The following is a 14,795-nucleotide window of genomic DNA, read 5'->3' as shown; positions in this document are numbered from 1 at the left end:
TTTAATTCTGTATAGCTTGGTCAATTAATTTCTTTCACATATGAAGTAAAGGGGCTGATTTCTCCTGCTTACACAACTAATTCCTATATTTGACTTAAATTTAACATTGGTGACTATAGACCTAAGACTGATTTTCAAGATTACAGGTTTTTATTGTTGAAAGAAACCGATCTGATTTAGAATCAGTCTGGTCCGTCAGACATTGTAGACCAGACTAAAGTCCCGCCATCCTCTGACCCTCCCCTCTCGGCGAGTATTGCGCCTACGTGCCCGCATTCTGCTTGCCTGCTCTGCCGTGACCTGATGAGATCAGACATCTCCCCCCGCACCGCCCGTCCCAGACTTCCCGACATACTACGGTGGCTCATTTCTGAAGGCCTGAAAGCAGCTCCATCTTAACTTCTATTTTGACTTGGTCGTAGGTGGGGGTTAAAAAAACTGCACTACTAAGGCCATTTTTAATCAGCCGCTTCGCTGCAAATGCTGTACCAAGCAGATGGGAATCATTACTGAATGGCAAACGTGCTCAATTTACTGCACTGCACTGCCAGCGCTCTGTCCGTCTCCTAAATGTCCCCTTAGAGTTATCTTAAGTAGTCCACTGTCTGAATCTGCCCTTTCCTACGTTATGTTGACATGCTCATTGTCATGTGTAATCAACAAGAACTGTAAAGTACACTTCCAATAAATCTAGCCAAAGCACTGATGTGGTTCCACGCAGCCTTATTGCATCAGATGTCGAGCTCGTCTGGGTTATGTCATTATTGAAGCCTCTCTTTAGCGTCTAGACTGAATTCTGAACACTGTCTGCATCTATAAATAAAACTTCCCTCTGGGCTTTAAAGATTTTCTATTTTGTGTGCTGTGTGTTTGAACAAGACACGGTTTAATAACATAACTTGTGTGTAAGTAGTTCACTATATTTCACTTAATCTTTCCTCATTTCCCTGCTGGTGCTCCTCATGCATGCTTAATTATCGGTCTGTGGGTATGCTATGTCAAGGCATGGCACAGGCTTTGTATTTACCTACCGTCAAAACAATGAGTGTAATCCTGCTTGAATGAAATCCCGTCCCCGTCCCCCCCCCTATTTCATGCCAATGAGATAATTAGTCCCATGTCTCATCTGCATCTGAGCAGGAAAGCCCCTGCACCCCCTCCCCCCCCTCCCCCACCTTACCCAACCCCCTGCTCCCATACTGGCTCTGGGCCCTGGGCAGTTTGGGCACCACCACTGCCCCATTATCTGTCTCTGTCCTAATCAGGATGCTTCAGCCTGCTGACATAGTACACTGTTCACATATCCAACTGTGTTATGATCCACTTTAGGAGCTGCTCTTTGGCCTTCTTCTTGGCACACGTAGAAGAAGGCTCTGTCCTCTGTTGGTCTTCTGAGCGAGTTTTTCCTTATCTAAATCGAGGGTCTATGCAAAGAGGGTGTCCTTATGAAGCACACATTTGGCACATTTGTGATTTTTGGGTTATATAAATAACCTTGACTTTACCTTTTTATATGAATACAGAGCAGACCTGGATTAGCACCACTTTTAGTCTTTAGGATCTTAGCGTTTTGGTGAGACAACTTCTGTTCTGGCTTGTAGTGAAGATTAACTGTCCAACACACTGACATCAATATTGACACTATTGGTGCATTTTATACCTAATTATGCATTTGGGCTGCAACTAATCACTTTTTTTACTATCAATTTAATAATTGATTATTTATTTTTTCAATTAACAGATTATCACTTCCATAAAATGGCAAAAAGTAGTCTGCTCTCTTTTTGTGATGCTAAATTAAATTTTTTTTTTTTTTTTTTCGACTGTTTGGACAAAACAAGACCTGTGAAGACATCACATTTCATAGACTAAAGAAATAATCAATTGAGAAAATAATCTGCAGATGAATCGCCAATGAAAAGTAGTTGTTAGTTGCATCCCTATAATATTAGTCAATTGATTTATTGACTAACTGTTTTATATCTGAATATTCATCTACTTCTTTATACTATATACAGTATTCCCTTTGACTTATGACCTTTGCATGTAGATCTGATACTTCAGCTGTTAACTGGGTGCTTGAATGACAAAAAACTGAATATGAAACATTATTCAGCAGCACTCACTGATGACCTGGAAGACTTTCACACATCAACCAGAGTCTCAAGGTTCATCCGGGTCCTTACAGACTGAATAAAAGCTCAGACCATATATATCTTCCAAAAAAAGGCTGATGTTTTTGTGGCCGCCGCGCTACCAGCGCTGCACCTCTAAAACCGATATCTCTTATTTATTCACAGAGGCGGCGCTGCACAGCCTGCTGGGAGCTCTGACCAGCGAGTCTTACAACGACCCCACTCAGCACCTGGAGCGGGAGCAGGCGCTGGCCAAGCAGTTCGCAGAGATCCTGCACTTCACACTGCGCTTTGATGAGCTTAAAGTATGACCGTCTCTTTCTCCAACATATCAGTTTCTGCTTGTTAAAACCCAAACTCGCCTTTTAAGATGTTATACATTCTGCACTTTTCTCCTGTGATACAAACCAGACTCTGTCGCCCTACAAGCTGTCGATGCTCCCAAATTGATTTTTAGCTCTGCAATTTTAAACTGGAATTGCGTGATTAGCATTTAATTAGAATCCTAATACGGCTCTGCTGTTTATAATACAGTTCATGTCCGTGAAATGTCTGATAAGGGTTATAGCGGGGAGAGAGGTCTGGAAATTGTTGTTGTCCTGAGTCGAGTTCTGTAGCAGGTTTTTAGAAATGATGGATGGAGAACCTCAAGAACTTGAATTGAGACACAAATTGATTGTATGCAGCCCAGAAAACACCAGGAATCAAGCGTCGGTGTCGGTCGAATACCCATTGTCAAAAACATAATTGTGTGAGTACTCATCTGGTTTGACAGTGGGTGAACTGGTTCCCCTACACCCTCGCTCCTTAGAAACAATTTTTTTTTTTTTTTTTTAAACACACGCCGACACCCCCAGGCGATTTGCTGCGACATCCCAATTAGTGCCCACTACCCCGGCTGGCAAGATAAAAACATGAAGGTAGGGGGTGCAAGGTGGCATGCCAGGCCTATTCATCAATCTTTCACACCCATACATGGGCTTCTGACCTAGTTAAAGTGTCTGTGCGGCGTGCAGCCCCTCCCTGGCGAAGCAGCCTGTCTCTCCTGGTGCACACAGTGGACACAGACTGAGTACCAGTCTATTGTAGCGGGATTAGCATGCTGCCAGTGCAGCTTTGACTGTGACAGGCTCATACAGGAATGAGGATAATTAACCACATGATGAGCTCTTACTGGTGGTGACGTTTGAAAGAAGCTCTCTGGTTGGCTGGCTTCTGTTTGAGGGGTCCATTCGGCTTCACGGTGAAACCAGATGATTTATATTTTTGTAGGAATCAAAGAAGTTAAACGACTCCTGAGGCTTTAAGTTTGTATAATATCAGACCGTGGGCCTACCTTTGTCCACTGTTCTCTCCTTAATGAGACCTTGTATACCCTTTTGTCAGCTTTATAATTGTTGACCCTCTTGTCACAAACTATAATGATGCACAGCCCGACTGTAACGGCAAAATAACCAAATTATTCCTGACAGGATGAGAGGGGATGTGGATGTAAAAGGGGGATGAGTGTCAGAGGATTCAAATCCAGTTCAGCAAATACAAATGTAATTGTATCCGTGTTCTTTTCACGTAATTCCCCCAAAGCTAAGTTTCTGCCTTGTTGGCTAAAACATTGTGTCATGATGACGGCGTGTTTGATCCAGAACTGAATGTTCTTCTGCAGGCGGTGCCACCTACAGACATGTAGAGAAACTCTTCCCCCACTGTCTCTTTATCTCTTTATTAAGATGCATTTCTGTTTGGTTTTTGCAGATGACAAATCCTGCCATTCAGAATGACTTCAGCTACTATAGGAGAACCCTGAGCCGAATGCGGATCAACAACGTACCGGTGAGCACATTATGTCCCTCTCCTCTCTGGGCGGCTGTAATCAATGATTTTATATTAACAAAGGATCACTTAACTACTTGTTAGAAAAGGTGTTGCTCGGAGTGATGATCCCACAAAGAGACTTATGTACCATTGCAAACAAAGGGGAGCTTTTATGTCTTCTATCAATAGATTGACCAGAGCTGACTGAGTCTGACATTTTGTATTCCTCCATTGTTTCCATGGTGCTGGCCCTGATCAAATACAAAAATGTGTCATCATTGTGATTATAGTGATTTGTGTATACTCAGACCTGATGTCGATTAGAGCCATCATTTCTCATTTATAATTTTAGCTCCGTTCAGACTGCAGCAGTAGGAAGGCAGGAGTTTGCAGACTGTTAAGAGTCCCCAGGAGTCAAAGAGTGTGGCAGGAAGCGTCTCGCAACATGAAGTCGGAGGCCCCACAGGGAGTTTCAGGGAGTTTGAAGCACAAAGTGTCGGGCAGCGGTGCGTGGCAGCAGAAGCTGATCCCAAATCAGTAGCATGGCCCAAACCCTCTAGAGATGAAATGCCTAACTCCAGGTCACTGTGGAGTCTGTTAGAGCTGCAAATATGAATTAGTTGTCAACTATTAAATTATTTGCCAACTAGTTTGATAATCGATTTATCATTTTAAAGATTCTCTGATTCCAGGTCTTAAATGTGAATATTTTCTAGTTTCCTTACTCCTCTATGAGTAAAGTTATGGACAAAATATTTGAGGACTTTTTTTTTCACATTTTTCCCCATTGTCTGCCACAATTAAAGCCCTAAACAGTGGTCAGTTTTTCAGATTCATGCATTTGAATTGAGAATGTGAATTCCTTTACATGGATGCATGTAGCGCTGATGATGCAGTTTGGCATCGCCAAAACTGTCCAATCAAGTCGAGTTATGATGAGCTAGTCCATTTGACTTCATGTTCAGCTCTACAAGGTCTGACCTAAAAGGCAACAATGATAATTTTCGATTCATTTTTTTTCAGGTGGACCAGATAAGTAACCTTAAAGTCTGAGACCTGCAAGTGTACCTAAAGTGAATCTATTATTTGTGGTTTAAAGGGAAACTTTGCCGATTTTTCAACCCGGCTTTGTGTCATTGCAGTGTGGGTAGGATATGCAGATGAGCGGTGTTTGGCTTCCCTCCTTGTTGCCGGCGCCCAGAGCTCCTCGCTCATTTGTCGACAAAAGTCAGGTTGATGATCCGGGCGCCAGCAAGGAGGAGGGAGGTTTGGCATTGTTCGTTTTCCTGAACTGCCCACATTGTAACGATAAAACGATCGGTAAAGTATCCCTTAAGTGCCATAAAACTGAAACAGCCACTCAATACTATTATGATAGTGTTGGATGTTTCCTGTATTGATTGCAGACAACAGCTTTCATATGGAATTCAAGGACACCTGTCACGCATGCTGCACTTCACCCGATATATACATCTTTATTCAGCAGCTTCAAGGACATTTAAAAGATCCTTTAATGCAGGACATAGTGAGATTTCAGTGTAACGCAGAATGAACTGCTCTTAGTTTTGACCGTCTGACAGGAGGTTTTATTCTCCAAACCAGAATGTGCCATTAGGCAAATGGGCCCCGACAAGTTGTCGTTAGGACCTGTCAGCGCTGAAAGATGCTCAGCCGGCTGTCCTCTCACACAGCAGCAGCAGCAGCCGCCGCGTTTTAGTCACCGCTCAGACAACTGAATCATTCAGACATCTGAGATGAAACATCTGTCCCCGCGGTAACAAAGTCTTTGAGCTCGTATGTCATTTGTTAAAACATGAATAGGTTTGAAATTTTTGGGAGATTATTCCTATTCTGTCTGTGTTCTCATAAAAAAAAAAATGAAGGAAACAATGTTATTATATAAATATGCAGACAAATTTAGAACAGGCTGTTCAAGAGACACCTTGTTCTTTGTTACCCGCCAGGTGTTTTCAACGTCTCGTTTAGTCTGCAACTATAAAGCAGCAGGATGTGCGTTAGTCAGCTGGGAAACCAGGAGGAGCAGCAGGGCTCGGTGTTTTCAATCTGTATTTCTCAGTTATGATTTTATTTAATTAAATTCTTGCATGACAACGACGAGCGTGGCCCAACAAAACCTTTAATATTTCCAGATGAAATTAGCTTATTATGTATTTTAAACACCGAACGCACCAGAACGCACCAACCGAATAAAAAAATAAAATAAAAAAATAAATCAAATAAAACTAGACCCATTCAGTGAGACAGCATGGTGGCTTGACTTGGTGGGAGAAGTGACAGCTTGCCTGTATCCAGAGCCTTGAACCTGTCCACAAAAGGTGTGACAGTCGGATCAGAGACACTGATCCAGGTGTTTTTTTTTTTTTTTGTGCCGCACGCAGTATGAACACACAGGTTTAGCGCTGGACTCTATTTCTCTTTTTGTTTTCAACTTTATGTTTATTGAGCAGTTTTATACATGAACATACATTCCAGTTGTTTTGTGTAGAATTCAGTTGTCTCTTATTCTCCGGTCTATCTGTTTTAAATTGAGTTGCATGTTACCCACAACTCATACAGACACTTCTTACCCGTACCCTTGTGGAACATATTTTCCGACAACTGCATCGGTTTGATCTTTTTACACAAAACAGAACAAACAAGGAAACGCACCCCAAAAGTAGCAACATAAAAGCCATGTCATTGACATTAACAGCCACTCTGTATCGCATACAGTTACATAGAAGTCTATTTCTCTTTCTAATTCTCTGTTGTTGTTTTTTTCTTTGCAATCTTTGTGAACAGCATCTCGCTGCTAACATTAGCGTCACATGCTGGACACACTGACCACTATTAAGAATGTGGATCAATAACCCATGCAGCGCTCAAACAGAAGAAAATATATCCCCACATAATGTTGTGTTACACGGACTGGTCCAGATTGATTTTCAGTCCAGGCCAGATCTGGAGCTTGGTCCAGACGTGAGAAGCCCGGTTTTGAACATGTGAACTACATCTGTAAAGATCGATCAAGGACCCTACTTTCACTTCGAGCTTTACAGTTTCACAACCGACATATAGAGCTACAGCGGGCAGAGGAAACAAGTACACGAACTCATGAATAAAATCAATGCCATTGTTTTCCTTTATGCTTCTCACAAAGGCTATTTTGCCCATTTGAATTAAGGATATTAGTTTTCCAGGGAAAGAGTTTTGTCGCGGCTGCTATCCCTTCAGCTCGGCAGGACGGGAAGGTTTAATGATGTTTTGCGTGTGTGTATTTGGGGAAAGATGGACACAAGAGTCCTCATGAGCTCCAGGGTCTCTGTAATGTACGGTATCTGACCTTTGACCTGAAGAGATAAAAGAATGAAAAGAATTTCACAATAAAATGTCATTATTTTTAATGGTTTTCAGGCGGATGGTGAGAATGAAGTCAACAATGAACTGGCCAATCGGATCTCTCTGTTCTACGCCGACGCCACGCCCATGCTGAAAGCGTTAAGTGACGGCACAACCAAGTTTGTATCGGAGGTGAGACTGGCGTGAGAAAGCAGTGAACACTTTGAACAGATGTGTGAAAGCATCCTCTCATTCACTTTTTCCGTCTTTCTCTTTTTTAAATTTTTTTTAATTTCTTTATACAGAACAAGAACCTGCCCATCGAAAACACGACAGACTGCTTAAGCACGATGGCGAGTGTGTGTAAAGTCATGTTGGAAACGCCGTGAGTGACTTCCTGTGTTGTTAACGAGCTGCTTCAGTTCTTGTTCTTTACGTTCATGCGTCTAATCCTTGCTTGGTGTCCTTTCAGGGAGTACCGCAGCCGGTTCACCAGTGAGGAGACGGTGTCTTTCTGCCTCCGGGTGATGGTCGGGGTCATCATCCTGTATGACTACGTCCATCCTGTAGGAGCTTTCGCCAAGTCGTCCAAAATTGACGTGAGTACAGTCACGTTCAGTGGTGTAATAGTTTTAATACCACATTGTGAAAAGTCCTGCATTCAAAACCTTATTTAAGTAAAAGTATTGTCAGCAAAATGTACCTAAAAGTACTCATTGTGCAGCAAAATGCTCCCTTTCAGTGTTTCACTATTATATATGATGTTTCTGGATGAATATTTGTAATATTTACTGCTGTTGAGGTTTAAGGTTGTGCTAATTTAAACTCATTTTATATACTGTTGAGTAGTTTAATTTACAGCAATGCATCATATTCTATAAGATCATCACGTTTGTAGCGTCAGTAGCGTCAGTCAATGTCCTGTGAGAACGTTGTATCTCTAAAATTTAAATCTATTCAACTTTTCAGGTCACAAAAAGAGCCCTGTTTTCAGCTTCATTGCGTTTTTTTCAGCTGATTCAAATGTTGTTGTTTTTTTTTTTATTGTTTATGTAGCTTAAGAAGTAGGATAATTTTTTTCCACACATAAAAGAACAATATCCTTCAGATTATCAGAAAAACTCAAATCCATAATTTCATCATTCTTTTGTTTTCACTGGACAGGAAGGATATACAAAAATGTAACCTGAAAAGTAGCTAAATCGGATAAATGTTTTGCAGTATAAAGTAGAATGTTTGTAGTGGAGTAGAAGTATAAAGTAGCATAAAATGGTACCTTAGATTTGTACTTTAGTGCAGTACATGAGTGAATGTGCCACCACTGGCCATGTTTGCTCCTCTATCCCACTTCAAAGCTTGCTATATAAAGCTAACAGCGCGTTTCTTGTCCACAGATGAAAGGCTGCATCAAAGTCCTCAAAGATCAGCCTCCGAACAGCGTAGAAGGCCTTCTCAACGCTCTCAGGTAAGCTCATGTTGAAACCAAATTGAGTTTTTCCTCATACAGCCTAGCATGTAATGTGATTGCAGCTACAGTTGTGGCTTTCATTGGAAAAGGAGAATGCTGCTCATGCAGTGCGTTGAATGATATGGGGCCTGTTCATGAGCAGCAGACAGACCTCTTGGTTGATTTCACTCCCCCCTCAGCACAGTGACTCATTCTCTGCATAGTCCAGCACGGATTCTGTCAGCTGTGGGCCCTTTGTGCCAGATCAGGGTCGGGTGTCAAGGCCTCTCCATAAAGGCCGATTACATCTGACACCTCGTCCCCCCCCTTACAGTCTCCCAAATTTATACCCGCTTCGCCTAACGCTTACAGCTGCTGCAGATGACAGGGCCATTTCTGTGGTGACCTCACATCTGTATCTCTCTCTCTGTATCTCTCTGAGGCACGCCAGCGCTACTCGGTCGCAAAAAGTCACTCTCATGCAGAAGTCGCCAGATTTTCTTTTAGAGGTTTTATCTCTGATCTGTCAGAAGATGACAAAATATTGTTGATACGCAGTGTTGGAAAGTAAATTGAGTACTGTACTTTGAGGTACCATTTTTATGCTACTTTATACTTATTAAATATTTTACTAAGCTTTTACTCTGTACAGTAGTTACCTGTTACTTTTTACTTTTTGTTTTTCTTCTTCTTTCCTCTCCCATTAATCATCTCACGACCCTATCAGATTTATCTTGTTTTAGCCATTTTCTAAAGCAGAAATGCTAAATATTTGTTGGTTGCAGCTTCTGGGATGTGAGGATTTTAGGCTTTTATTTGCAGTACATGAAATAAAACCTTTTGGATTGTTGCTCGACAAAACAGGACATTTGAAGAAGTCACATTCTGCTTTAGGACATTATGGTTATTTTTCACAATTTTGGCATTTTATAAAAAAAACTTGTTAATCAATAAATAATTAATATTCAGCAGATTAATCTAATAATGAAAATAATTGTTAGTTGCAGACCTACTAGCTCCAGCTCGACCACCTACAACAGTAAAATGCTGCTTCTGTCTGTCTGTCTGTCTGTCTGTCTGTCTGTCTGTCTGTCTGTCTGTCTGTCTGTCTGTCTATCTATCTATCTATCTATCTATCTATCTATCTATCTATCTATCTATCTATCTATCTATCTATCTATCTATCTATCTATCTATCTATCTATCTATCTATCTATCTATCTATCTATCTATCTGTCTATCTCAATGTTTTTGCATTGTTGTATAGGTACCATTACTAAAGCAAATGATCTGTAATACAGATTCTCTCTATTTCCTCCAACACTGTGTGTGCAGGAAGACGTGATCTGGATGCGTTTTATTTTCTCACCTGCAGGTACACAACCAAGCATCTGAATGATGAATCAACCAACAAGACTATCAAGAGCATGCTGCAGTAGGACTGAGCTGCTCCAACTGCTTGCCTCACACCCTGCTGGGGGGAGACGCCACTCTCCTGACTGATGTCGGTGCACAGAATGTTTTTTTTTTTTCTTTCTTCTTTTGTTGCTTTTTTATTTTATAATGGAAAAAGAGCTAATAGCTCCGCCCTCTTTTATAATGCAAAATGCTACTGCCATTATGAACGTCTTTTTCTGTGCCAAAAAGATGTTGCTGAGGTAATGTTTTCGATAAAAGGCCATGCGACAATGGCAGCTAATGAAAGCATTGTGGGTCCTCTGGTGTTTTTAAACTCGTTTTTTCCCTATATAAGGGACGGGAGTGCTTTGACTTGAAAATTTAAAAGAGAGAGAGAAATATATAGAGAAGTATATATTATTTTTGTTTGATTCGTTATTTAATATTACATACTCTGCATGATGAAAATTGTCTTTTCCTTCTATTTAAAAAAAACTAATGGTTCAGTTGAATTTGTCTGCTCTATTGTGCATTATTAAATGTTTTGTTATTGAAATGGTACTTGTCAAAATGAGATTTAAGAGTACTGTTTTTATATTTTTTATAGGTTTTAAATTTGTGCATATGTCTTTTTTTTCATTTCGTTGTGTTGTATTTTTCATTTGAAAACTTAAAACTGTGATGTGTGCTAAATCAAATTTTAAAATTGGGAGTCTGTACTGTAAATGAGCAGTATGCTGTGGCTGGAGAAATTAAAAGGAGAACTCTTGTTTTCTACAACCCGCCTTGTCAGGTTTGATCTCTTATCTTGTATTCTCGTCTCCGGATGGCTGGGAGTAAGTTTTTTTTTTTTTTTTTTTGTTCTCATGTGAAAAGCCATGAAATAAATTCTCATACTCAACCACTAGACAGGCAGCGAGGAAGAGCGTTCAGATCTCACAGCTTGATTAAATACACACAGAGGCAGTTTATTTTCTTTGAAATGACCTCAACTTCTAGGAATAGTTTTACAATATGCATTTTGGCATCTTTAAGCTCATTATTTTGGTTTTTGGGCCTGCAACTTTACTGTTTTGGTTTTACACACATCTGCAGCTTTTTTCAAAGAAAAAGCTCTAAAAGCCCTCTGTAAACTACCTGTTCAGCAGACCGCAAACAGCAGTTAGAGACTAACTGGTGAACATAGTGGATCATTTAATCCAAAATGTCTTTATTGTTTTTTTTGCATGGAGTTGAAAATTATTACAAAGTGACAAGGGCAATATAACAACGCAAGGAAGTCCTGTGATAATGGTCAAGTCCCACCCACCCCATTTCCCCACTGACCACACAATCACACTTTCACTTGGCTTAGAGAAGGCAGACAAGCACTAAAAAATATATAAAAGTAAATCAGCAGGTTTGTGATGTACTAAAATACATTTTGTCCTCTAGAACTTGAAATTAAAGTGAAGAGTGCAGACAAATGAGTGTATACTTAAGCATACATACAAACGCATATCAAAATAAAAAGGGAGGGGGGTAGATAAATAATGGAACGGTAATCGAGAAAACCTTAATAAAATAATAGTAATGATAATAATAAAAAGCAATGTTAAAAACAAAGCAACAAATAAAAAAGGGGGGGGGGAGGGGGGAGCTCAGCTAGTTGTCAGATTCTGCAATAGTCCGAGAATCAATGTATACTAGGAAGGGTTGCCTTATTTTGTAAAAAGTATCTAAAGAACCTTGCAAGGAGAGCCTACCTCCTTTTTTTTGTGTGATACAGCGCAATATTTCATGAATCCATTTGTTATGAGTCAGAGGTGCAGAATGGGTCCATTTGAGAAGAATAAGCCTTCGAGCAGGTAGGGTAGAAAATGCAAAAAATGTTGTGTGGATTTAGGCACATTATGTGTGGAGGAGATACCGAAGAGGGCGACAAGTGACTCAAAGTTTAAAATTGGGAGTTCGGCCTGACACTTTGCTGATTCTTTAAAATATTGAAGTCCAGAACTCTGATAGCTGCGGTCAAAACAGAAACATATGGCTAATAGTCAGCAGGTGACGGTATCTATTACACAAGTCTGTCCTGTCGGGGTACATTTTGGCCAGTCTGGCATTGGTGAGATGGACTCTGTAAAACTTTACACTGTAAAAGGCCTTGCCTTGCACATCTAGAAGAGGTATGTACACAGCCCAATATTTTCTTCCACTGTTCGTCAGAACAGAGAGATCCCGAGGTCCTGGTCCCAAGCCGCCCTTAGAGAGTTCAAACGGTTAGGTGACGGATTGCGGATGTAATTGTTTATGGTTGTTAAAAGCCCTTTTCGCTTAAAATTGAGAGCGAGGAAGAGATCCATCGCTGACTCTGGAGGACGATTGGGGAACTGGGGTGAACTAGATTTTGCGAAAGGCCTTTGTCAAACCAGGTCTGGAAGGTTGGATCGGAACAGGAGGGTAGGAATCGGTAATTGCAGAGAATTGGCGTTAGGCCTGATTGCGAGTGCAGGCCAAAATCTTTTCTAAACTGGTCCCAAATCAATGTATTGGTTACAATTGGGTTGGGGCTAACTTGTCTGACTGACATTGGGAGTTGAGAAAAGAAACCACTGACCAGAGTGAAAAACGTACTGAGGTTTCAAGCTGAGCCTAATGTGGTTTTTGCCAGATGTTTTACATGTGTTCCAGAAGAGAAGCGTATTAATATTACAGGAAAAGTAGTAATAGCGGAGATTCAGGAGAGCTAGTCCACCTTTGGATTTAGGAAGATGAAGGGCTGTTTGTGTAATTCCTCGCTTGCTACCCCAAAAGAACAAGCCTATCAGCTGGTCGAGCTTAGAAAAGAAGGATTTATTAATGAGAATAGGTACATGCTGAAAGAAATAGAGAAATTGTGGTAATATTGTCATTTTAATCAGATTGACACGCCCAATTAAAGAGAGGGGGAGCGAAGCCCATCTAGTAAGTTCTGATTTACAGCACTCAAATAATAGGTTAAAGTTTTTAGTAAAGAGCTCCATAAATGAATTTGTGACCGCAACACCAAGATATTTGTGGCCTTTCTGGAAGGGAAAGAGCCCTGAGGGAAACAATAAGCTGCAGAGTTAATAGGGATATAGTTGCTCTTTCCAAGGTTACGTTTTTAACAGCAATAAAGTATTTGCCGAATTTGTCCAGTATGTTTAACATTATAGGGAGACTGGATGCAGGATTGGAAATATAACAGGAGGTCGTCTGCATAAAAGGAAAGCTTATGGGATATGCCTTAGTGTGAGACGCCCTCAAACCTTCCTTCACTCCGAAGCCATATGGCCAATGGTTTGACTGCCAGGGCAAACAATAATGGGGATAGGGGACAACCCTGGCGGGTGGCCCGGTGCTATGAGAATAGACCTGACTTTATGCCATTGATGTTGAATGAGGCTACAGGAGATGCATAGAGGAGTTTTATCCATGCCACAAAACCTGGACTGAGGCCAAATTTATCAAGAGTATAAAATAGGTACCTCCAGTCTACATGATCAAATCCTTTTTCAGCATCTAAGGACGAAACTATTTCGGGTGAATTGGTAGAGGGGGGAAAACAGAATATTGAGTAACCTCCAAGTGTTTGAGAATGAATGCCTACCGGAGATGAAGCCGGTCTGGTCTGGATGTGTTAGGGTCAGCATGACTCTCTGGAGACGGCCAGCTAAGACTTAAAGTCCACCTTCAGGAGGAAAATCAGCCTGTAGCTACTGCAAAGAAGTGGATCTTTGTCCTTTTAGAGTAATAAGGTAATTGAGGCCTCCGACAGAGTAGGCAGAAGATAACCCTTAGAAAGGGGTCAGCAGAGTGTTGGGCATCTAATCTTAAAATCTAATCTGATATATCCTTCAATTTGGAGCACTCTGACTTCTTGAAGCTGGAGACAAAAGAGATAATTTGATCGTGTGAGGGGAACTTAGTCCTCCAGAGGTCTGTTATGCCTAGTTGGTCCGCATGAAACTTGAGCGCTGGCTGATTTAGACAAGGTAGATGGTTTAGTGGATGACCTGTCAAGATCTGTTTCTTCTGTTACCAGATTAAAATCGCCTCCAATTATTATATGATGATCAGCAAAGTTAGATATATTGGAGAAACATTTAGATATGAATTTGTCATCGTCCCAAGTTGGAGCGTATATTGAGGCCAGGACCACGGGAGTGTTCTGTAGCTTGCCTAGAGCTATAACATAGCGCCTATTGGGATCAAAAACCAATGTAGACGGTTCAAACGCGATGTCCCTATGCACAATAATAGCAGCCCCTCTAGCCCTCTCGGAAAACCTTGAATGAAAAAAGTGACCCATTCAAGTTTCTTCGTCCTAGGTATGGAGATGCGAACATATACCTCCTTTAAGGTGTAGGTGTGAAATTACCTTGTTGGCTTTTGGCAGCATTGTTCATCCCTGTGACATTCCAGCAGATGAAGCGGATATTTCTACCACTCACTAGCATTGCCCAACGATTGAGTACCTAGGAGCCAGGTGGTGAAATTCTAATTTGTACCTCTCTAAACGCGTGCTGGTGTCAATATCCATAACGTTGCAAAACCTACCGTGAGAAACAACAGCACTGAGTAGGGCTTATACGTGTAACGTAATGCAGGAGTATACAAATCGAACAGCCGTTTATTCCGTTAATAGTAGTTAACAAAATGTT

At 41.0% G+C, this 14,795-nt stretch overlaps 1 protein-coding gene across 1 annotated transcript in view; it reads left to right on the top strand.

Moving 5' to 3' along the window:
- The window catches only part of fam49bb (family with sequence similarity 49 member Bb), a 38,158-nt gene extending 27,247 nt beyond the window's left edge, over positions 1–10,911 (top strand). Inside the window, exons 6-12 of the mRNA XM_039790486.1 lie at positions 2,301–2,440; positions 3,888–3,965; positions 7,362–7,478; positions 7,592–7,671; positions 7,759–7,885; positions 8,681–8,751; positions 10,109–10,911. Coding sequence (XP_039646420.1) covers positions 2,301–2,440; positions 3,888–3,965; positions 7,362–7,478; positions 7,592–7,671; positions 7,759–7,885; positions 8,681–8,751; positions 10,109–10,172 — 677 coding nt within the window. The 3' untranslated portion in view covers positions 10,173–10,911. The remainder of the gene's footprint in view (positions 1–2,300; positions 2,441–3,887; positions 3,966–7,361; positions 7,479–7,591; positions 7,672–7,758; positions 7,886–8,680; positions 8,752–10,108) is intronic.
- The last annotated feature ends 3,884 nt before the right edge of the window (positions 10,912–14,795 follow it).

Source organism: Perca fluviatilis, chromosome 22 (genome assembly GCF_010015445.1).
Source record: "Perca fluviatilis chromosome 22, GENO_Pfluv_1.0, whole genome shotgun sequence".
In the NCBI taxonomy this organism is placed as follows: domain Eukaryota; kingdom Metazoa; phylum Chordata; class Actinopteri; order Perciformes; family Percidae; genus Perca; species Perca fluviatilis.
The sequence above is the reverse complement of the archived record's forward strand: the minus strand, read 5'-3'. Positions and strand labels throughout refer to the sequence as shown.